The 18,026-nt window shown below is 46.5% G+C and overlaps 1 protein-coding gene across 1 annotated transcript; it reads right to left on the bottom strand.

The window, feature by feature from the left end:
* Positions 1-496: 496 nt before the first annotated feature.
* On the bottom strand, positions 497-17,775 carry MSMP (microseminoprotein, prostate associated). The gene is made up of 3 exons (XM_069626535.1): positions 17,508-17,775; positions 9,473-9,581; positions 497-1,309 (listed from the first exon to the last, which is right to left on the bottom strand). The coding sequence occupies exons 1-3, from the start codon at positions 17,608-17,610 to the stop codon at positions 1,120-1,122; spliced, it is 402 nt and encodes a 133-aa protein (XP_069482636.1). The 5' UTR covers positions 17,611-17,775; the 3' UTR covers positions 497-1,119.
* Positions 17,776-18,026: the final 251 nt, after the last annotated feature.

Below are 18,026 nucleotides of genomic sequence, written 5' to 3'. Positions count from 1 at the left end.
AACAGAGTAACAAAAAATTGCCTTGAATCAAGCTTATGACCTTTTTAACACAGTTATGTTTAATTGGGGTAATGAAACCAGTGATTAATGTTTTAAACAGCAATAGTTGGATTATCTTAAATGTTCAATACTCTATCATTGTAATATTTTAACTATTGGAACTCGAAGGATGAACTGCTATCCCTCCCAAGTCATTCCCTGCCTGCACTATGTTGCACATGAGTCATGTATGTATCAACGTTTTATTACATCATAGTGATTTTTATGTACATGTATGTTTATGGCGAATGACATGAAGTCGAATAAAAGCTATTTGATGATGAATAAAGCTCTTCTCAGATAATTCTAATTAGTTATTTATAACAAGCTTAATACCAAAGAGGTTTCTAAGCGCGGACCCGGGAGTGTTGCTCTGCGTCGTCTTAGCACGTTGCAACTGAGCTATACTACCCGTGCTATGGCAGTATAGGGCACATTCTGTCCAGCTTGTTTGAACTATTCAGTCTGACAGCATGTTATACTCAAAGTCTGGTTCTTTATTTTATTGCAAAATATTCTTCTGCATCGGGCACTAACAGGCAATGTATAACTGGCAATGGCTGTACAAAAACAACTTTGACAAAGTTTAAGGTTATAACTCTCCCCATGGAACTATCTTCTGTGGCTCGCCAGCTGAGTGCAGAGGTGTTGCGCAACTCTCAAGAGCTCACCAGAACCTGTTCCACCGGCATCGATACCGCAATTATCTGGCATGTTCCACAGAAATCAGGCTACGTCCTCTACGCATTCATACCACTGCCGCAGTGGCCGTACCAACATCCCTAGGCGGTGCCAATGATCTATATTGTCAATACCCACAACTGATTGGATGCCTTGTCTACTTAAGGTGTAACCAATATCCTTCCCCACCCACCTCCTGCAGTAAATATTGACTTGATGAATGTTGCAATGTCCATATCTTGATAGTGGTTTCCCTTCTTTGCTTGGTCCCAGACCACATTTGGGCCAACGGTACGCTCTAAGTGGTATGACGGCAGGCACATGCAGAAAAAGTCCAGAAAAAGTCTCTTCTTGGATACTGGTCCATGTCACACAGGTGGATGGATCCTGGTGGCGGTTCTAGCTCAGCAACCGGGTCTCGAAGACATTGTCGAGTGTGGGATCCGGGCTGTCGGCAGATCCCGACTCATGGTCCATGCTGTGTACACACGGGAGGTCGGGGTTGGATTTTTGGACAACCGAGATCTGGCAGGTCCGAGCATCGTAATGCGTCTCGCACCAGTCGGGGAAGTCAATCGGGTGCTGGATGCTGAAAGGGAAACAGGGGACATGTGTCAGCCGTCTTAAAAACATCAGCTGGTGGAGGCAGCATCACACACGGGGCAACAACTCATACAGATAACATTGTCGTTTGGGATGCTTGTCTACAGGTTAAACCGGAAGAGATCACTGACTTTGCTAATGATCCAGTAGAAATAATCTGAGGGGCTCCTCCACCTGTGAACTAATAGCTTCCAATTCAACAACACTCCCTCTTTTTTTTTTTACAACTTTATTTAACTGTTACATTTGCGACATTCAATTTCAGTGATCATAATACATGTATTAGCCGATTTTACATTACATTTACGTCCTCAGGGGGTGGTAGCTCTGCTAGATACTGTTTGTACCATGTCCATATATTCCTGGGTCTAGAGGGGGTCATTACTGAGTCTATATTCAATTCTTCGGTGTCATTAGCCCACAACATGTCTCTGTTCCAGTCCTCTACTGTTGGCGGGAGAGCGTTTTTCCACCTCATCAGAATGACCCTTTTTGCCAACAGCAGACTTAAATTGAGCAGTTTTCGCCAAGTTGGGTTCATCTTCCCAATCGCCCCCAATATATACAACTGCGGTGTCCATTCGACCGGTTGGTCCGCCATCTTATCTAGAGCTCCACAGACTCCGGCCCAGTATTGACTTAGTTCTACACAGTCCCACAGCATATGGTATATATTAGCATTTTCAGAGTTGCATCTTGGGCAGTTGCCAGAGAGAGTAGGGTATAGACGCTTGAGTTTCGCTGGCGTGTAGTGGGTTCTATGGATAATTGTATAGTGTATCAATTTGAATCTAGAGTTGCAGGATACCAGTTTAGTCAGTGCACAGATCTGGGACCAATTCTGTTCTTCTATCGGCTGGTCCAGATCTCGCTCCCAACCGGCCTTTGCGGTGTGGAGTGGTAGTTTTGTAGAGAGTGGAGGCCGTAACCTAACCTTCTGAGTCCCTCCTGTGAATATGTAACCAAGACCCATGTTTATTTCGGGTTTGTTCGGCAATGATGGGTAGATCTGTTGTGTGGGTGTTGCAACCTTGTCAAACTGCTGTCTGTGTGCGTTTGTGTTTCCTACCGTGTCTTTAATCTAATCCCACTTCAAAAACTGTTTATCCCGAAACATCTGTCCCCATTGTGTGATTCCTCTGGCAGTCCAGTGCATTGCCACCGCACTGTCTATAGGGAAGGGTGTGTGGGGGTCGCCCCGTATTGCCATGCTCGGGTGGTATAGTTTGCCGGCTCCAAACATATGATTTATTTTGGCCCATGCAGTGATTGTGACATTGGATGGATGCATAGTGTTATATCGTTTAGGTGTGGGCCTAGTGATTTTCTGTAGGGCCAGTATCGCTTCCTGTTCCCTCGCGGGAGGGGGCGGGGGCCAGGGTTGAGGAAGCATGTAGCCCAGTCGGCAGCATATTGTGCCTGCGCTGCCAGGTAATACAATTCCACATCGGGAGCCATTTGGCCGCCTCTGGAATACGTATCTGTTAGCACCCTCCAGCTCAGCCTCGAGTGGCCTCCCCATACAAACTCTATGCATGCACTATTAATTCTAGAGAATAGTGTGCGACCCAGCCACACCGGTACTGTACTTAACAGATAGAAAAGCTTAGGTAGAATGATCATTTTAATTAATGCTATCCTACCCATCATTGAAATTGGAAGGGCATTCCAGCGCTTAATTTTGGTGCAAAGTGCGTCTGCCAGTGAGCTGTAGTTTAGTGTTCGGGAGAGTTGAGCGGATCTGGCGACTGCTGAACCTAAATAAACAATGTGTAATGAACTCCATATAAGGCCGTGGAGGCTCTGGGGCTGCATGGTGGCATCCGTGAGTGGGAATATCTCCGACTTATTGGGATTTAGGCGAAGACCTGAATATTCACCGAACTCTTTCACTGCAGCCAGCACTCTGCCCAATGTGCGGTCTGGGTTCTTCAGGTATAATAAAATATCATCCGCATAAAGCATTATAATATGTGCCTTACCTTCTAGCCATATCCCGAATGTGCTATAACGGAGTATGTCCGCAAGGGGTTCAATAACCAGGGCGAAGAGTAGTGGGGAGAGTGGGCAGCCCTGCCTAGTGCCCCCCAGTAGTTCAAGTATGCCTGTGAAAGATCCATTAATTCTGATCTTAGCGTATGGTTGCATGTAAAGAATTCGGATCCACCTTATGAAGTTTGGGCTAAATCCATAGTTTCGTAACACCCCGAACAGGAACAACCATGAGACAGTGTCAAATGCTTTCCGCATATCTAAGGAGACCGCTATTCCTTGGGTTTCTGGGGGTATCGTGGCAATGATTTGGTGGCATCTCCTTATATTCATTGCCGTAGATCTGCCTAATATAAACCCAGCCTGATCTTCGTGTATCATATATGGCATCAGTGGTGTAAGCCTAGTTTCTATTATTTTGGCCAGGATTTTGGAATCAGTGTTTATTAGGGATAAAGGTCGGTATGACCCACAGTCTCCAGGGGGCTTCCCTGATTTCAGCAGGAGAGTAATTATAGCTTCCCTGGTGGTTTCGGGGAGTTCCCCTGTGTCCAGTGCCTCCATCCATACAGCGTGGAGCCTTGGAACCAGTTCACTACTAAACTCTTTATAGAACTCAGCACTTAGCCCGTCTGAACCCGGCGCTTTCCCGTTGGGGAGAGCTTTTATTGCATCGAGTATTTCAGGTTCAGTGATGGGTAGCTCAAGTGATTCCATAGTGGTATCCGCTAAAAGGGTTGTGGGTATCTGGGCTAGGTAGCTCTCAGTCTCGTCATCTGTTGCAGTGCTTTGCGGGGAGTATAGGTCTTTGAAATAAGCATAGAAGGTCTCCTTCATTTTGTCATGGTCGGTGGATACCGCGCCATCAGGCATCTGTATGCATGGTATGGTTGTGGGGCCATTCTCTACACGTACTGTTCTAGCTAATAATTTCCCTGGGCGTTCCCCTTCCCCATATCTATGGGCTGCAGCTGGTCGATCAAAGTATCTGACCTCTTGTTCTGCGGTCTCGGTGTATTCGTCTAGTTTGGTCTTTAGTTCAGAGCTGATCTGGGGTGACGGTGACGGGGAGGATGCGTACTGTGGTTGCAAGGATGATATTTGAGATTCTAGCCTAATTAACCTATTCCTAATGTCTTTAAGGATTCCACCCTCCACGGATATTGAGTGACCTCTGATGCAGACTTTGAACGCCTACCATAGTATAGACTGGGTCGAGACAGAGTGTTCGTTGTTATCAAAGTAGTCCTGTATATATTGTTTCATCGAGGTGTTATAAACCAGGTCTTTCAGGGCTGCCGGCTTGAATCTCCAAGGTGGTCTGGAGAGGACCCGACCAGGGATTCTTAGTGTCAGCTGTATCGGTGAGTGGTCTGAGTACGTTCTTGGGTGTATATGGGAGTCTGTGACCCATGCCATGCTGTCCCCATCTATGAGCCATAAATCTATCCTGGAGTGCATGTCATGGACTGTGGAATAATAGAATACTGATCGGATTCAATGTTCTCCAGACGTCTTTTAGTTTTAGATCAGCCATATATAGGTGTATTGCTTGCGCGGCTTTAGTCAGTGTTCTAGCTTGCGTCGATGTGCGATCAAGATGTACATCTAATATTGTGTTAAAGTCCCCGCCACATATCACCAGGGCTGTTGGGTATCTTGCCAATTTTTCAAACACTGAGGCATAGAAGTCTGGTTGGTCAATGTTCGGACCGTACAAGTTCAGAAAGACAAATTCTTTATCATATAGGTTGCCATGAAGCATGACATATCTCCCCCCCCCCCGGGTCACACTCAACATTAATACATTCAAAGGACAGTGTTTTGTGAATCAGAATTGCTACCCCTCTTGCCCGGCTGGAGTATGTCGTGAAATACTGATGTGAGCCCCAGTTAGGCATCAATTGTCCTCCTTGTCGCGGACCAGAATGCGTTTCCTGTAAGAAGATCACCCTGGCCGCATGTCTATTGAGGTAGGCCAGTATCTTCCTCCTCTTAATCCTAGATCCCAGGCCCCTTACATTCCAGCTAAGCATATTAATGTTGTCTTTGTCTAAGCTAGCCATTGTCTATGGGGTGTTCAAAGCCATGTGGCCCCTTAAAATCTGCCATTGTGAGATGGAATGACGACATGTCTGACATCTGTGTGCTTTTCAAAACCCTGCAACTCCCGTGTAAGGCCCTCCCCCCCACCCTCACAGTTCCCCAAACTTCAACTGTGCCATTAGACATCCATCCCTCCCCACCCAACAACATTTCAAGCACCTGCTACAGGGGGGGCTGCGGCGTCTCCAGAGTGGTTTTCAGGGCCTCTAAAGCGTCCTCAGTGCCAGATATCCTAGATTCCGCCTCTGTCATGCCTCTGTCATGCGAGTGGTTGTCTTGTCAAGTTGTTTCTTAATGTGGGCTACACTTGCCGTGATCCCATCTAAATTGTCCGTGAGTGTAGCGAAGCCCTGTTGCATCGCCTGAAAAACGGCCTGGGGGTCCATCATTGTAGCCGGGGGCACCTGCTTCTCATGCACCGGTGTTTCCTGGTTTGTCTCGGGCTCCGCTTCCCTCTTCATCGCGGTTGTGAATTTGCTGATGGTTCCTCTGCCTTTCTTCGGGCCAAAGTTCTTGGGCATCGTCTCCGGAATGGGAGATGTGGGTTATCCAGGCGCTCAATGGGAAGGCCGTGTTGGTTCCACCACGATTCACTCTGCGCTATATCTGCCCGCGGTGGTGGAACAAGTGCCCCATCGCAGCTTTATTAGAAGGGGCAGACGTTTCTCACAGTCATATATGGACGAATGGAGCGCTAGTTTCGGTGCGCATACGGTCATCAATCCCTGGGGGATGGTGGCCTGCGTAGGCAGTGCGGGGAGGCCCCCCCGCGGCCCGCGGGCATGCAAGGCACCAAGCTCTCAACAAGATGAGTTTATTAACCGCCTGTCCCGCAGTCCCCCGAGCCCGCCGGGGTTAGCTGGGCGGCGCGCCGGTAATGAGGTGAGGGGGGCCTACCTCTTCTAGTGCGGTCCGACCACAGAGCAGGCCTTCACCCGTCCGGGCCTCTCAGGCTCCCAGGCGAAGAAGGCGGCAGGGGGGCCAGCGGGCGGTCCTCAATATCCGGGGCAGCCGTGGCTTCCTCACGCTGGATGGATGGCAGGAGCGGCCTGATGCTGCCGCGCTGGGGCGGCGCTCCTCCAGCCGGTCGCCGACATCCGGGCCGCCTGCGGATCATCCGGGCCCCTATCTCTGGAATCCCCGCACCGATCAGCCTGAAATTTCGTTTTGGCTATCTGAAGATATTGTTACCCGTCCTCTGCAAAAATTGCGGGTAACCGGTGTCCGCAAATTATCTTTTCTGGCTTTGCGGCCTTGGGTCTAGCCAGAGCTCACACGAGAGCCGCCATCTTCTCTTGTGCGCAACAGCGCCCCCCCAACAACACTCCCTCTTAAAAAGTCCTCTATTAAATTCCCTGACCTCCTCCATGGCGAATCAACTTCCTCATCAGTTCTGTCACACGCTGCTACAATGTCTGTTTTCCTAGTCTCTGTTCTGCTTTGCATTCTTTTAATCCACGCCACAGTTGTTCTTTACTACCTTGCTCCCTAGTGATTTAGTTCTCAATTATGTGCAATCTACAAGTTCTCTGTCACCCACTCCTCAATTCTCAGATGTTTACTATTCTTGCATTCCCCGTGACCTCCTCCTCAATTGTCATTTGTTGGATGCCACTACGGGGCTCAAAATGAAGATTTGCTGAGCAGAGTTCAAAACTAGCTCATGGGGTCAGGCATCATCCAGTAGGCAGGGGCTACTGCTGGTTAACCAGCACTGTGAGTCTAACTTCCACATAAGATGCACACTTTAACTTTCTGCCCATTATGTGTGATCCATGATATTTAAATGTGTACTAGATATGTTCTAATTCTTCTATATAACATTCTCAAACACTTACACTCTTTACTGTTCTTACATTCTCTGCTACCTCCTCCCGCGTTCTGGGTTTTATTTTGTTCCTCTTCTGTTATTAATTTCTCTTCCACCACCTCCTGAATTCTGGGTTCATATGTTGTCACTCATCTTTTCTTAAATTCTCTGCCACCACTTCCTGAATTCTGGGTTTTCTTGTGTTGCTTTTTTACTGTTCCTAAATTCTCTACCACCACCCCCTAAACTCTGGGTTTTATTTTGTAACTCTGTATTGTTCCCACAGTCTCTGCCACCACCACCTGAATTCAGGGTTTTATTTTGTTACTTTTCACTATTCCTAAATTCTCTGCACCACCTCCTAAATTCAGGGTTTTATTTTTTTACTGTTTATTGTTCCCACAGTCTCTGCCACCACCACCTGAATTCAGGGTTTTATTTTGTTACTTTTCACTATTCCTAAATTCTCTGTACCACCTCCTAAATTCTGGGATTTGTTTTGTGACTCTTTACTGTTCCTAAATTCTCTTCCACCATCTCCTAAATTCTGGGATTTGTTTTGTGACTCTTTACTGTTCCTAAATTCTCTGCCACCACTTCCTGAATTCTGGGTTTTCTTGTGTTGCTTTTTTACTGTTCCTAAATTCTCTACCACCACCCCCTAAACTCTGGGTTTTATTTTGTAACTCTGTATTGTTCCCACAGTCTCTGCCACCACCACCTGAATTCAGGGTTTTATTTTGTTACTTTTCACTATTCCTAAATTCTCTGTACCACCTCCTAAATTCTGGGATTTGTTTTGTGACTCTTTACTGTTCCTAAATTCTCTTCCACCATCTCCTAAATTCTGGGATTTGTTTTGTGACTCTTTACTGTTCCTAAATTCTCTGCCACCACTTCCTGAATTCAGGGTTTTACTTTGTTCGTTTTTGCTGTTCCTAAATACTCTGCCCCCAGCCCTTGAATTCAAGGTTTTACTTTTCACTGTTCCTACATTCTCTGCCACCCGCCCTTGAATTCAAGGTTTTATTTTGTTACTTTTCACTGTTCCTACATTCTCTGCCACCACCTACTAAACTCTGGGTTTTATTTTGTAACTCTTTACTGTTCCTACAGTCTCTGCCACCACCCCCTGAATTCAGGGTTTCATTCTACTGTTACTCAGTTGTCCATAACTGCGTTCTCAATTTGCAGATGTTCCATGTTCTGACATTCTCTATAACCATCAACGTTATTACTTGATCATTGGTCCTTTGTTCTCTGCTAGGTACAATCCTCTGTACTGCTGTTTTACAGTTCAAGGTCTCTCCTTGCCATCCTCGCTGCCCAGTTTAGGTCTTCAGCTTCTCTGCAACCTCCAGCTGAATTCTGCACTTTTCACTTCTCCTACCGTGTCTCATTCTAAATTGTCTTTTTCCCTGGGTTCTCCATAACCAGCTCCTCACCTCTGAGCCAAATGTTCTCTGATGTGTACTATTCTGAGCATTCCTGTGATGTCATGCCTATGGAAATCTTGGTAGTACATTGTGGAGCCCCTCTTACCTTGCTATTATTTCTCTTCTACACTATCTAAACAATAACCCCTAATAAGCGGGTGTTATCACTTGGGCCTAAGTAACAGCCTGATAGAAGCGAGGGCTTTAATGTGGCCGGACACAATTACGACGTGGTAATGCCCCCTACATATGGGTGTTATTGCTTTATTACACCCCTGGCATTTTGTCTGATTGTGAATAACTTATATTTCAAGCTTCAGAAGTTTAATAAACTACAAAATGAAATGGCTGTGAAGGGAAATATGAACATGGGACTACTCTGAGTTCTACCTTCAGTTGCATGACAGCCATCAGGGAAGGGATGTGCAGACTGTGAGTGGTGGCGTTGGCAGCGTGGGGAAAAGTTAAGAACGGGGAGGCGAGAGGCGGTGGAGTATGGACTGCATGGTCAACGTGCCATGGTGCCCATAGGGAGATCAGGAGATGAGCGGCGGGAGGACACAGAATTTTAGAGGGGCAAAGGAGGAGGTAGCGTGGGAGGGACGATAGTGGCATCATCAGCGTCCAGCAAGATAGCATGGGAAAGGTTTGTCTTTTGAGACCGCGGATTGGCTGAGACACTATATGACATCAGAAGCCTGGAGCTTGTAGTTGCTGTATATCTATAGACTTGCAATTCTAGTGACAGTAATTTCAAGGTTTCATGCTGTATTTCCTTGCTAATACATGCATAGTAGGTACTCACATTTCACAGCAGCCCACGCCGATGGGGTACAGGCAGGTGCAGAGCATGCAGTCGCTGCTGAGCCAGGACTCCCCAAGAGTATAGCTTTTGCCATCGTAGTCACAGGGCACTAAAATCATAAAGGGAGTAGGGACAGTTAGGTAGAGAGACACTAGTGCCATATCATTTTTATGACTACAGTATATACTGGAAGTGCGATAATGACCCCTCCCTCGATGTATAAGTCTCGATCAGGGGTCTGCAAACTGTGGCACTCCAGATCTTTTGAAATACAACTCCCATGATCTCTCACCATTGATTATGCTGGCTGGGACTGATGGGAGCTGTAGTCTAAAACATAGGAATGCCAAAGTTTTCAGACCCCTGGGCTACAGGATTACATTGGAATGTCAGCATTTCTTCTAGACAAAGGACAGCCTAGAGCACTGTTAGGAGGCCTGGCGATTGCTTTCCCCCCCCCCCCCCACTCTGCATGAATGCTTCATATGTTTCTTATCCATCACTCCACTTTCATATGCACACTTCAAGGTTCTAAGCACCCTCTCAATCAGTGCTTTTCAAGCCAGAGCACCTACTTCAAGGCCCTATTATAATGAGGTCGTGCAAGCCCTCCCAGAAGGTGGGTGGGGAGGGGTAGGCTGCAACACTTGTGATCGGTCATGACTCTTCCCAAGCACCATTGGCTTCACTTGGGGCAAATAAATCGTATGGGGCGTTATTACTGATTAGAGCCTGCTCCCGGGCTCCTACACATTCATTCATTGTAGTGATGCAGGCCTTTGTAATGGCAGTGCTGTGACGCTAATCAAAGTGGTCACCCTTTAAAATATGTTGGCCGGCCTCTCAAATTCTTGCCTAAAAGCTGAGACCCATTGTGACCAGGGGCTGAGTGACATGCAATGGAATTACCTGGCATAGCATGTTGTTTCAGGGCTAGAATAATTATGTTACATACAGTGTCAAGGTGTGTGGCGAATAAAAGGTGTATGTGAAGGCCAGAGAAATAGCTCAGCGGGTTGAGTGCTTGCCTCGGGGATGGAACCCTTCTGTGCTTCCCAGCTTGGCATCTTGGCAGGGACACCAGGCGTTCATCTTTCTGTGGTTGATACATTGAGTACCTCTACAGTAGATAACAATCCAGCATGAACCCGGTTATACATGTATGCCACTGTTATGTGGAAGGCGCCCATGGTGCAGAGAATCTAGGTGTGTGGCGTGGACATCATGTTTTGGCTGTGGCACCCCAACAGCACATTATATTGGCGTTCTGACCAAGCAATGCCAGCTGCCAGCACAGAATGTGAAAAGCAGCTCCCCGAGCAGAAGGCCAAATGCCATTTAGACACTCAAGTTTAAAGGGATGCTCAGACCTGCATATTCATTTCTTCTGGGATTTGGTTGGCTGACTCTGCACAATGATTGGTTGATCAACAGATCATCTATGGTCGCATGTTTGGGTAAATGAGGCTGCAGGGAAGGATACTTGGGATCTAGCTGTCTGCTGTTCACATGCTATAATATCAGTTTTATATAGCTGATCGTGCCCGATTTCTCCTGCCTTGAAGCACTATAATAACAGCGGCTACTATGTAATTCAATGGCACTTGGTTTTTAAATTCTGCAGCATGAATGGCTGGGTTGGCCCAGCTCATGAGCTAATGATCCAAGACTTTGCAAGTGACTGGCATAAGGCAGCGTTAAGCTAAATCGTGTGCTTTGTACATTGTGTGAAAAGATGACGCCATGCGGCCTTGACAACACATTGCACGTCCTGTGTTTTTGTTGCGACCTTGACAACACATTGCACGTCCTGTGTTTTTGTTGCGACCTTGACAACACATTGCACGTCCTGTGTTTTTGTTGCGAGCATGACAACACATTTCACGGCCTGTGGTTTTGTTGCGACCTTGTCGACACATTTCACGTCCTGTGTTTTTGTTTAGCAAATCAATTGCCATGCAAGCAATGCTTAGATTAAGCAGGGCTACAACTCCCAGAATGCACTGTTTTGTAGAATAAAAGACCAGGTTGGGAAAAGTGGTGTTCCAATGGTATGTAGTCACCAGTTTAAGCTATTCTACAATGGGAGAAGGTAACTGCCATGTCTTTGTTTCTCTAAGTGAAAAGCTAAGCAGGTTAATCTAATGACAACACATAGCACCAGTCCCTCTGTGAGTACACCTAGAGCACAACTAGGCAACACCTGGAGTACAGCTGGAGTACACCTAGGCAACACCTGGAGTACAGCTGGAGTACAGATAGAGTACACCTGGAGTACACCTAGAGCACAACTAGGCAACACCTGGAGTACAGATGGAGTACACCTAGGCAACACCTGGAGTACAGATGGAGTACAGATAGAGTACACCTAGAGTACACCTAGAGCACAACTAGGCAAAACCTGGAGTACAGCTGGAGTACACCTAGAGCACAACTAGGCAACACCTGGAGTACACCTGGAGTACTCCTTGAGTATTTTGTATTTGTATTTTGTTGTTTTTTATATAGCGCTTTTTTTCCAAAGCGCTGTACAATTTAAAATCAAAAACCTGTCCAATAATAATGGTGGGTATACATCAGACCATCAGTGCTGGTAGCAAACAATCAGAAAATGTAAAAGATGAGTTTTCAAAGAAGAACGGAAAGTACAATAGTCAGTAATTGAACAAATAGCCACCGGGTGGGCATTCCAATGAAGGGGGGGGTGAGAAGCTGAATAGAGCGAAAGCGGGACTGGGCACAAAGTGGACGTGGAACATTTAGTCTAAAAAGACTAGAAGAACGCAAGGGGCGAGATGGACAATAAAAGGAGAGAAGGGAGGCAAGATAGCCAAGAGCAAGCTGATAGAGTGACTTGAAAACTAAGCATAGAAAATGGAATTTAAGTTGAGAGTGAAATGGTAGCCAACCAAGTCAAGCTTGTGAAGAAGAGATGGGGGGTTACGATAGGAAAGAAGGCAAAGTACACGAACAGAAGAATTATAGATTGATTTCAAGGGAGTGAGGCGAGAACTTGGGAGACCAAAGAGAGTGTTAGAGCAGGAAGGAAAAAAGTCGAGAAAGAATTCAAGGAGCGATAAGACGTTAAGTAGCCTGAAAGGTAAGAAAAGGGCGAACTTTACGAACGTTGTAAAGGTGAAAACGGCAAGAGCGAGAGGTAAGGGAAATGTGGTGATCGAAAGATTAGAATCGAGATATAGACCAAGATTCTGTGCTGTGGGAGAGATAGTAAGGTTAGCAGGTGGAAATGATATCGAGGGAGGTGGCGGGTCAGGTGGGATAGTGTTAGCCGGGAAGAATAGCGCTTCGTTTAAAGTAAGGAAATGAGAAGCCATCCAGGATTCGATGGCAGAGAGAAAAGCTGTGAGGGTATGGTGAATGTTGTGAGTAAAAGACGAGAAGGATAGAAAAAGATGTGTGTCTACTGCATAAAAGTCATGAGAGAGACCAAAGGAAGAGATTATAGGTGAGAGCTCAGAGGTATAGAGAGAGAAAAGAAACTGACCCACAACAGACCCCTGGGGAACCCCATGCTCGAGGGGAAGAGGTGGGGAGGTCTGACCAGTCCAGGAGACAGTAAAAGTTTGGTTCGAAAGATGAGAAGAGAACCAGAAAAGAAGAAAACCCCTAAGACAAAAAGACAAAAGAGATTCCAAAAGCAAGGAGTGATCCACAGTGTCCAAAGCGTCAGATAGTTCTAGAAGAATAAGAAAAGGAGAGTGTTTGGAATAACGAGTTGAGAAAAGGGAGTTAAGTACACAGATCAAAGCGGCTTCAGTAGAATGGTGGGGGCGAAAACAAGTCTGAACACAGGGAAGAAGTGATAGATCAGTGACAAAGGATGAGATTTGAGAATAAACAAGGCGTTTATTCACCTGGAGTACACCTAGAGGACACCTGAAGTGCACCAAGAGTACACCTCGAGTACCCCAGGAATACACCTAGAGTACACACAGAGCACTAGAGAACACCTGGAGTAAGCCTACAGTAGACCTGGAGTAGGCCTAGAGTACACGTGATGTGCACCAAGAGTACATCTGGAGTACATCTAGAGTACATGTGGAGTACAACTAGAGGACAACTAGAGTACACCTACAGTAGACCTGGAGTATGCCTAGAGTACTCCTAAAGTGCACCAAGAATACACCTAGACCACTCCTACAGTACATCTGGAGGACACGTGGAGTACACCTAGAGCACTCCTAGAGTACACCTAGAGTACACCTAGAGTACACCTGAAGTGCACCAAGAGTACACCTCGAGTACCCCAGGACTACACCTAGAGTACACCCAGAGCACTAGAGAACACCTGGAGTAAGCCTACAGTAGACCTGGAGTAGGCCTAGAGTACACGTGATGTGCACCAAGAGTACATCTGGAGTACATCTAGAGTACACGTGGATTACAACTAGAGGACACCTAGAGTACACCTACAGTAGACCTGGAGTATGCCTAGAGTACTCCCAAAGTGCACCAAGAATACACCTGGAGTACACCTAGACCACTCCTACAGTACACCTGGAGGACACGTGGAGTACACCTAGAGCACTCCTAGAGTACACCTGAAGTGCACCAAGAGTAAACCTCGAGTACCCCAGGACTACACCTAGAGTACACCCAGAGCACTAGAGAACACCTGAAGTAAGCCTACAGTAGACCTGGAGTAGGCCTAGAGTACACGTGATGTGCACCAAGAGTACATCTGGAGTACATCTAGAGTACACGTGGATTACAACTAGAGGACACCTAGAGTACACCTACAGTAGACCTGGAGTATGACTAGAGTACTCCCAAAGTGCACCAAGAGTACACCTGGAGTACACCTAGACCACTCCTACAGTACACCTGGAAGACATGTGGAGTACACCTAGAGCACTCCTAGAGTACACCTGGAGGTCACCTAGACTACACCTACAGTAGACCTGGAGTATGCCTAGAGTACACCTGGAGTTCACATAGATCACATCTAGATTACACCTGGAGTACTTCTAGAGTACAACTAGAGCACACCTGGAGTACACCGGGAGTACATCTGGAGTATGCCTAGAGTACTCCTAAAGTGCACCAAGAGTACACCTGGAGTACACCTAGACCACTCCTACAGTACACCTGGAGGACACGTGGAGTACACCTAGAGCACTCCTAGAGTACACCTGGAGGTCACCTAGAGTACACCTACAATAGACCTGGAGTATGCCTAGAGTACACCTGGAGTACACATAGATCACATCTAGAGTACCCCTAGAGCACACCTGGAGTACACCGGGAGTACATCTGCAGTACACCGGGAGTATTTATGGAGTTTTCATAACTGTGTATGTATGTGAGCTCGTAGCTGTCCAGTGTACCCATCACATGTAGCACACTGGATTTTCCAATTGCTTCCTGGGACATGTAGTCCATACTTATAATGAGAAAAACAAACTACAAGTTACAGATTGTGAGAGGAAACCCCGCGACTGGGGCACGCTGCCACGCCCCCGTGGGGCCCATGAGGAGTAAACACGTGTGTGTTTGATGAAATGAGAAGATGGTGTGAGAAATGACCCCGGCCATTAGATTGGGGGGCGTGGAGTAGGAAGCGCTGTACAACACCGGACAGTATTATATAATAAAGCAGGACATTGTTCTTTATAACCGACTCGATATCGAACCTGTTCAGCACTGTCTTGGTGCCAAGACGAGCGCATTACCCATGAGCTGTCCTCCGGGTCCTATGCAGCCTATTAAGGGCCTAGGGCACGGCATCTCGCATGCACGAGTCCCCTAAGGACCTACTGCAGAAAGGAAGCTCCTGAGGCCAGCAAGATATCCCAATGGGTAAAAACCACCGCCTGTGCCAATGCCGACAATGATGTGCTATTTACAGAGCGCTTTCGCCAAAGCGCTGTACAGAGAAGCAAGTATAACCCAACCAAAGTTAATACTCATGTCCAGACCTCGGAGGGATGAGAGGCCAAGATAGTCCTGCCTGGATTCGAGCTTGCAACCTGCAAATCACACACAGATCGCAACAGCCAGCGCTCAACTGGCTGAGCTGTTTTAGCGACTATAAAGTCAGCATTATTGAGTTGGGGGAGAAAGCTAATTCTTTGAATTGATGATCGTCAATAATGACAATTTGCAAAGGATACTTGTTGCAGAACTGGCGATCAAAATCCTCACGGCAGCTCATTCATTTGGAAGCAACTAATATGTTGTAATTGTCTGGGGAGGATAGCTCAGGGGCAACGTGCTCGCCTTGGAAGCAAGACGACACGCAGCAACACAGGTTCGATCCCCGAGTCCGCGATTAGAATCCTCCGGGTATTCAGCGCGTTATAAATAACCAGTTATACCATATCGTGTCTTTGCATAGTGGATAACTTGCCACAAAAGTTCACTTTACACAAAGCACAATGATTCTAGCCTGCCTTTGCCAATGCAGCGCTAAAGTGAAGTGGATCACATCTAACGACTCCTTATTTCAGTAGTTCGAATACATGGTCCAGGATCTCACAATTTGGTTAACTGGCGAAGCTGTCTGCAATTGACTAAATATCCTCCCACGTGTAGTTAGTACACACGTGTGTTAATGTTTGAGTTTCAGGATCTACTATAATACATTTTCGGATAGAGACGAGACCTAAAAAATGACAACACTCATATAATAAAGCAACCGGACAATATACAAATCGGTATAGGAACATCTTGCGAAAAATGATTATGACTGTGTCTCTATTTTTCCATACTGAATGGAGGAATGCAAGCCCCAGTATGCGAGTTAACGGGATGCTCAAACATCTCCTCTGGGTTCTATCACTGTACTAATATCAAGCCCCCACGAAACGGCAAGAGGGTGCTGAACGACGCTGCGGGGACTAGCGACCCTTCCGTGACCGGATGCCGAATAGGTCGAATGCCCATCAACTGTGAGACATGTTAAGACTGTCTTTGGAGCAGCCCAAACAATGTATCTTTTACATAATGACCATGTATGCGCACTGTACGCTAGCTAGTAAGCGCTATAGAATCAAACACCCTACGCTAGCTAAGCGCTATAGAATCAAATATCCTACGCTAGCTAAGCGCTACAGAATCATACATCCTAGGCTAGCTAAGCGCTATAGAATCATACGTCCGGTCCTACGCTAGCTACTAAGCGCTATAGAATCAAACATCCTACGCTAGCTAAGCGCTATAGAATCAAATATCCTACGCTAGCTAAGCGCTATAGAATCATACGCCCGGTCCTACGCTAGCTACTAAGCGCTATAGAATCAAACATCCTAGGCTAGCTAAGCGCTATAGAATCATACGTCCGGTCCTACGCTAGCTACTAAGCGCTATAGAATCAAACATCCTACGCTAGCTAAGCACTATAGAATCAAACATCCTACGCTAGCTAAGCGCTATAGAATCAAATATCCTAGGCTAGCTAAGCGCTATAGAATCAAACATCCTACGCTAGCTAAGCGCTATAGAATCAAATATCCTACGATAGCTAAGCGCTATAGAATCATACGTCCGGTCCTACGCTAGCTACTAAGCGCTATAGAATCAAACATCCTAGGCTAGCTAAGCGCTATAGAATCATACGTCCGGTCCTACGCTAGCTACTAAGCGCTATAGAATCAAATATCCTAGGCTAGCTAAGCGCTATAGAATCAAACATCCTACGCTAGCTAAGCGTTATAGAATCAAATATCCTAGGCTAGCTAAGCGCTACAGAATCATACATCCTAGGCTAGCTAAACGCTACAGAATCATACATCCTAGGCTAGCTAAGCGCTATAGAATCATACATACACTGAAGGGCATTTTAATTAGAAGGAGTAGTCTACAGTCATTGCCTCACTTTTGGTTCTGCACAAGATAACACATTTCAAGCAACACAACACGTAGAGGGAGGCTGTCGGGACACCAGGGCTGAACAGGGCCCAATCTGGAGTCAGATGTGGGCATTGCAGAAGAAGGACGTGCGCCCTTTTATAAATACCTCAGCGGTGGCCCCCTGCGCCCCACGTGCGGCACCGAGTCCCCGATGCCCACTCACCTCTCGCCTGGAAGTAGCACTTGGCCTGCGATTCCCTGAGGGGGAGGATGAAGGAAGCCCCTGGCCAGACGTGCAGCAGACTCAGGAAAAGCAGCAGCTTCATGCTGGGTCCGGCCAGGGCAGCGGCAGCCTTGGGGTGGTTCGTTTTTTTTCTTTCTTTCTTTCTTTCTTTCTTTCTTTCTTTCTTTCTTTCTTTCTTTCTTTCTTTCTTTCTTTCTTTCTTTCTTTCTTTCTTTCTTTCTTTCTTTCTTTCTTTCTTTCTTTCTCTCTTTCTCTCTTTCTCTCTTTCTCTCTTTCTCTCTTTCTCTCTTTCTCTCTTTCTCTCTTTCTCTCTTTCTCTCTTTCTCTCTCCCCTTCTTTTCTTTCTTTCTTTCTTTCTTTTTTTCTTTCTTTCTTTCTTTCTTTCTTTCTTTCTTTCTTTCTTTCCTTTCTTTCTTCTCTCTCCTCTCTTCTCCCCACTTTATTCCTCTTTTAATCGGCCTTTCCCCTTCTCTGCTATCCCACTCCCTGAGCCACACG

Source organism: Ambystoma mexicanum, chromosome 6p (assembly GCF_040938575.1).
Source record: "Ambystoma mexicanum isolate Mex_15411 chromosome 6p, UKY_AmexF1_1, whole genome shotgun sequence".
In the NCBI taxonomy this organism is placed as follows: Eukaryota; Metazoa; Chordata; class Amphibia; order Caudata; family Ambystomatidae; genus Ambystoma; species Ambystoma mexicanum.
The sequence above is the reverse complement of the archived record's forward strand: the minus strand, read 5'-3'. Positions and strand labels throughout refer to the sequence as shown.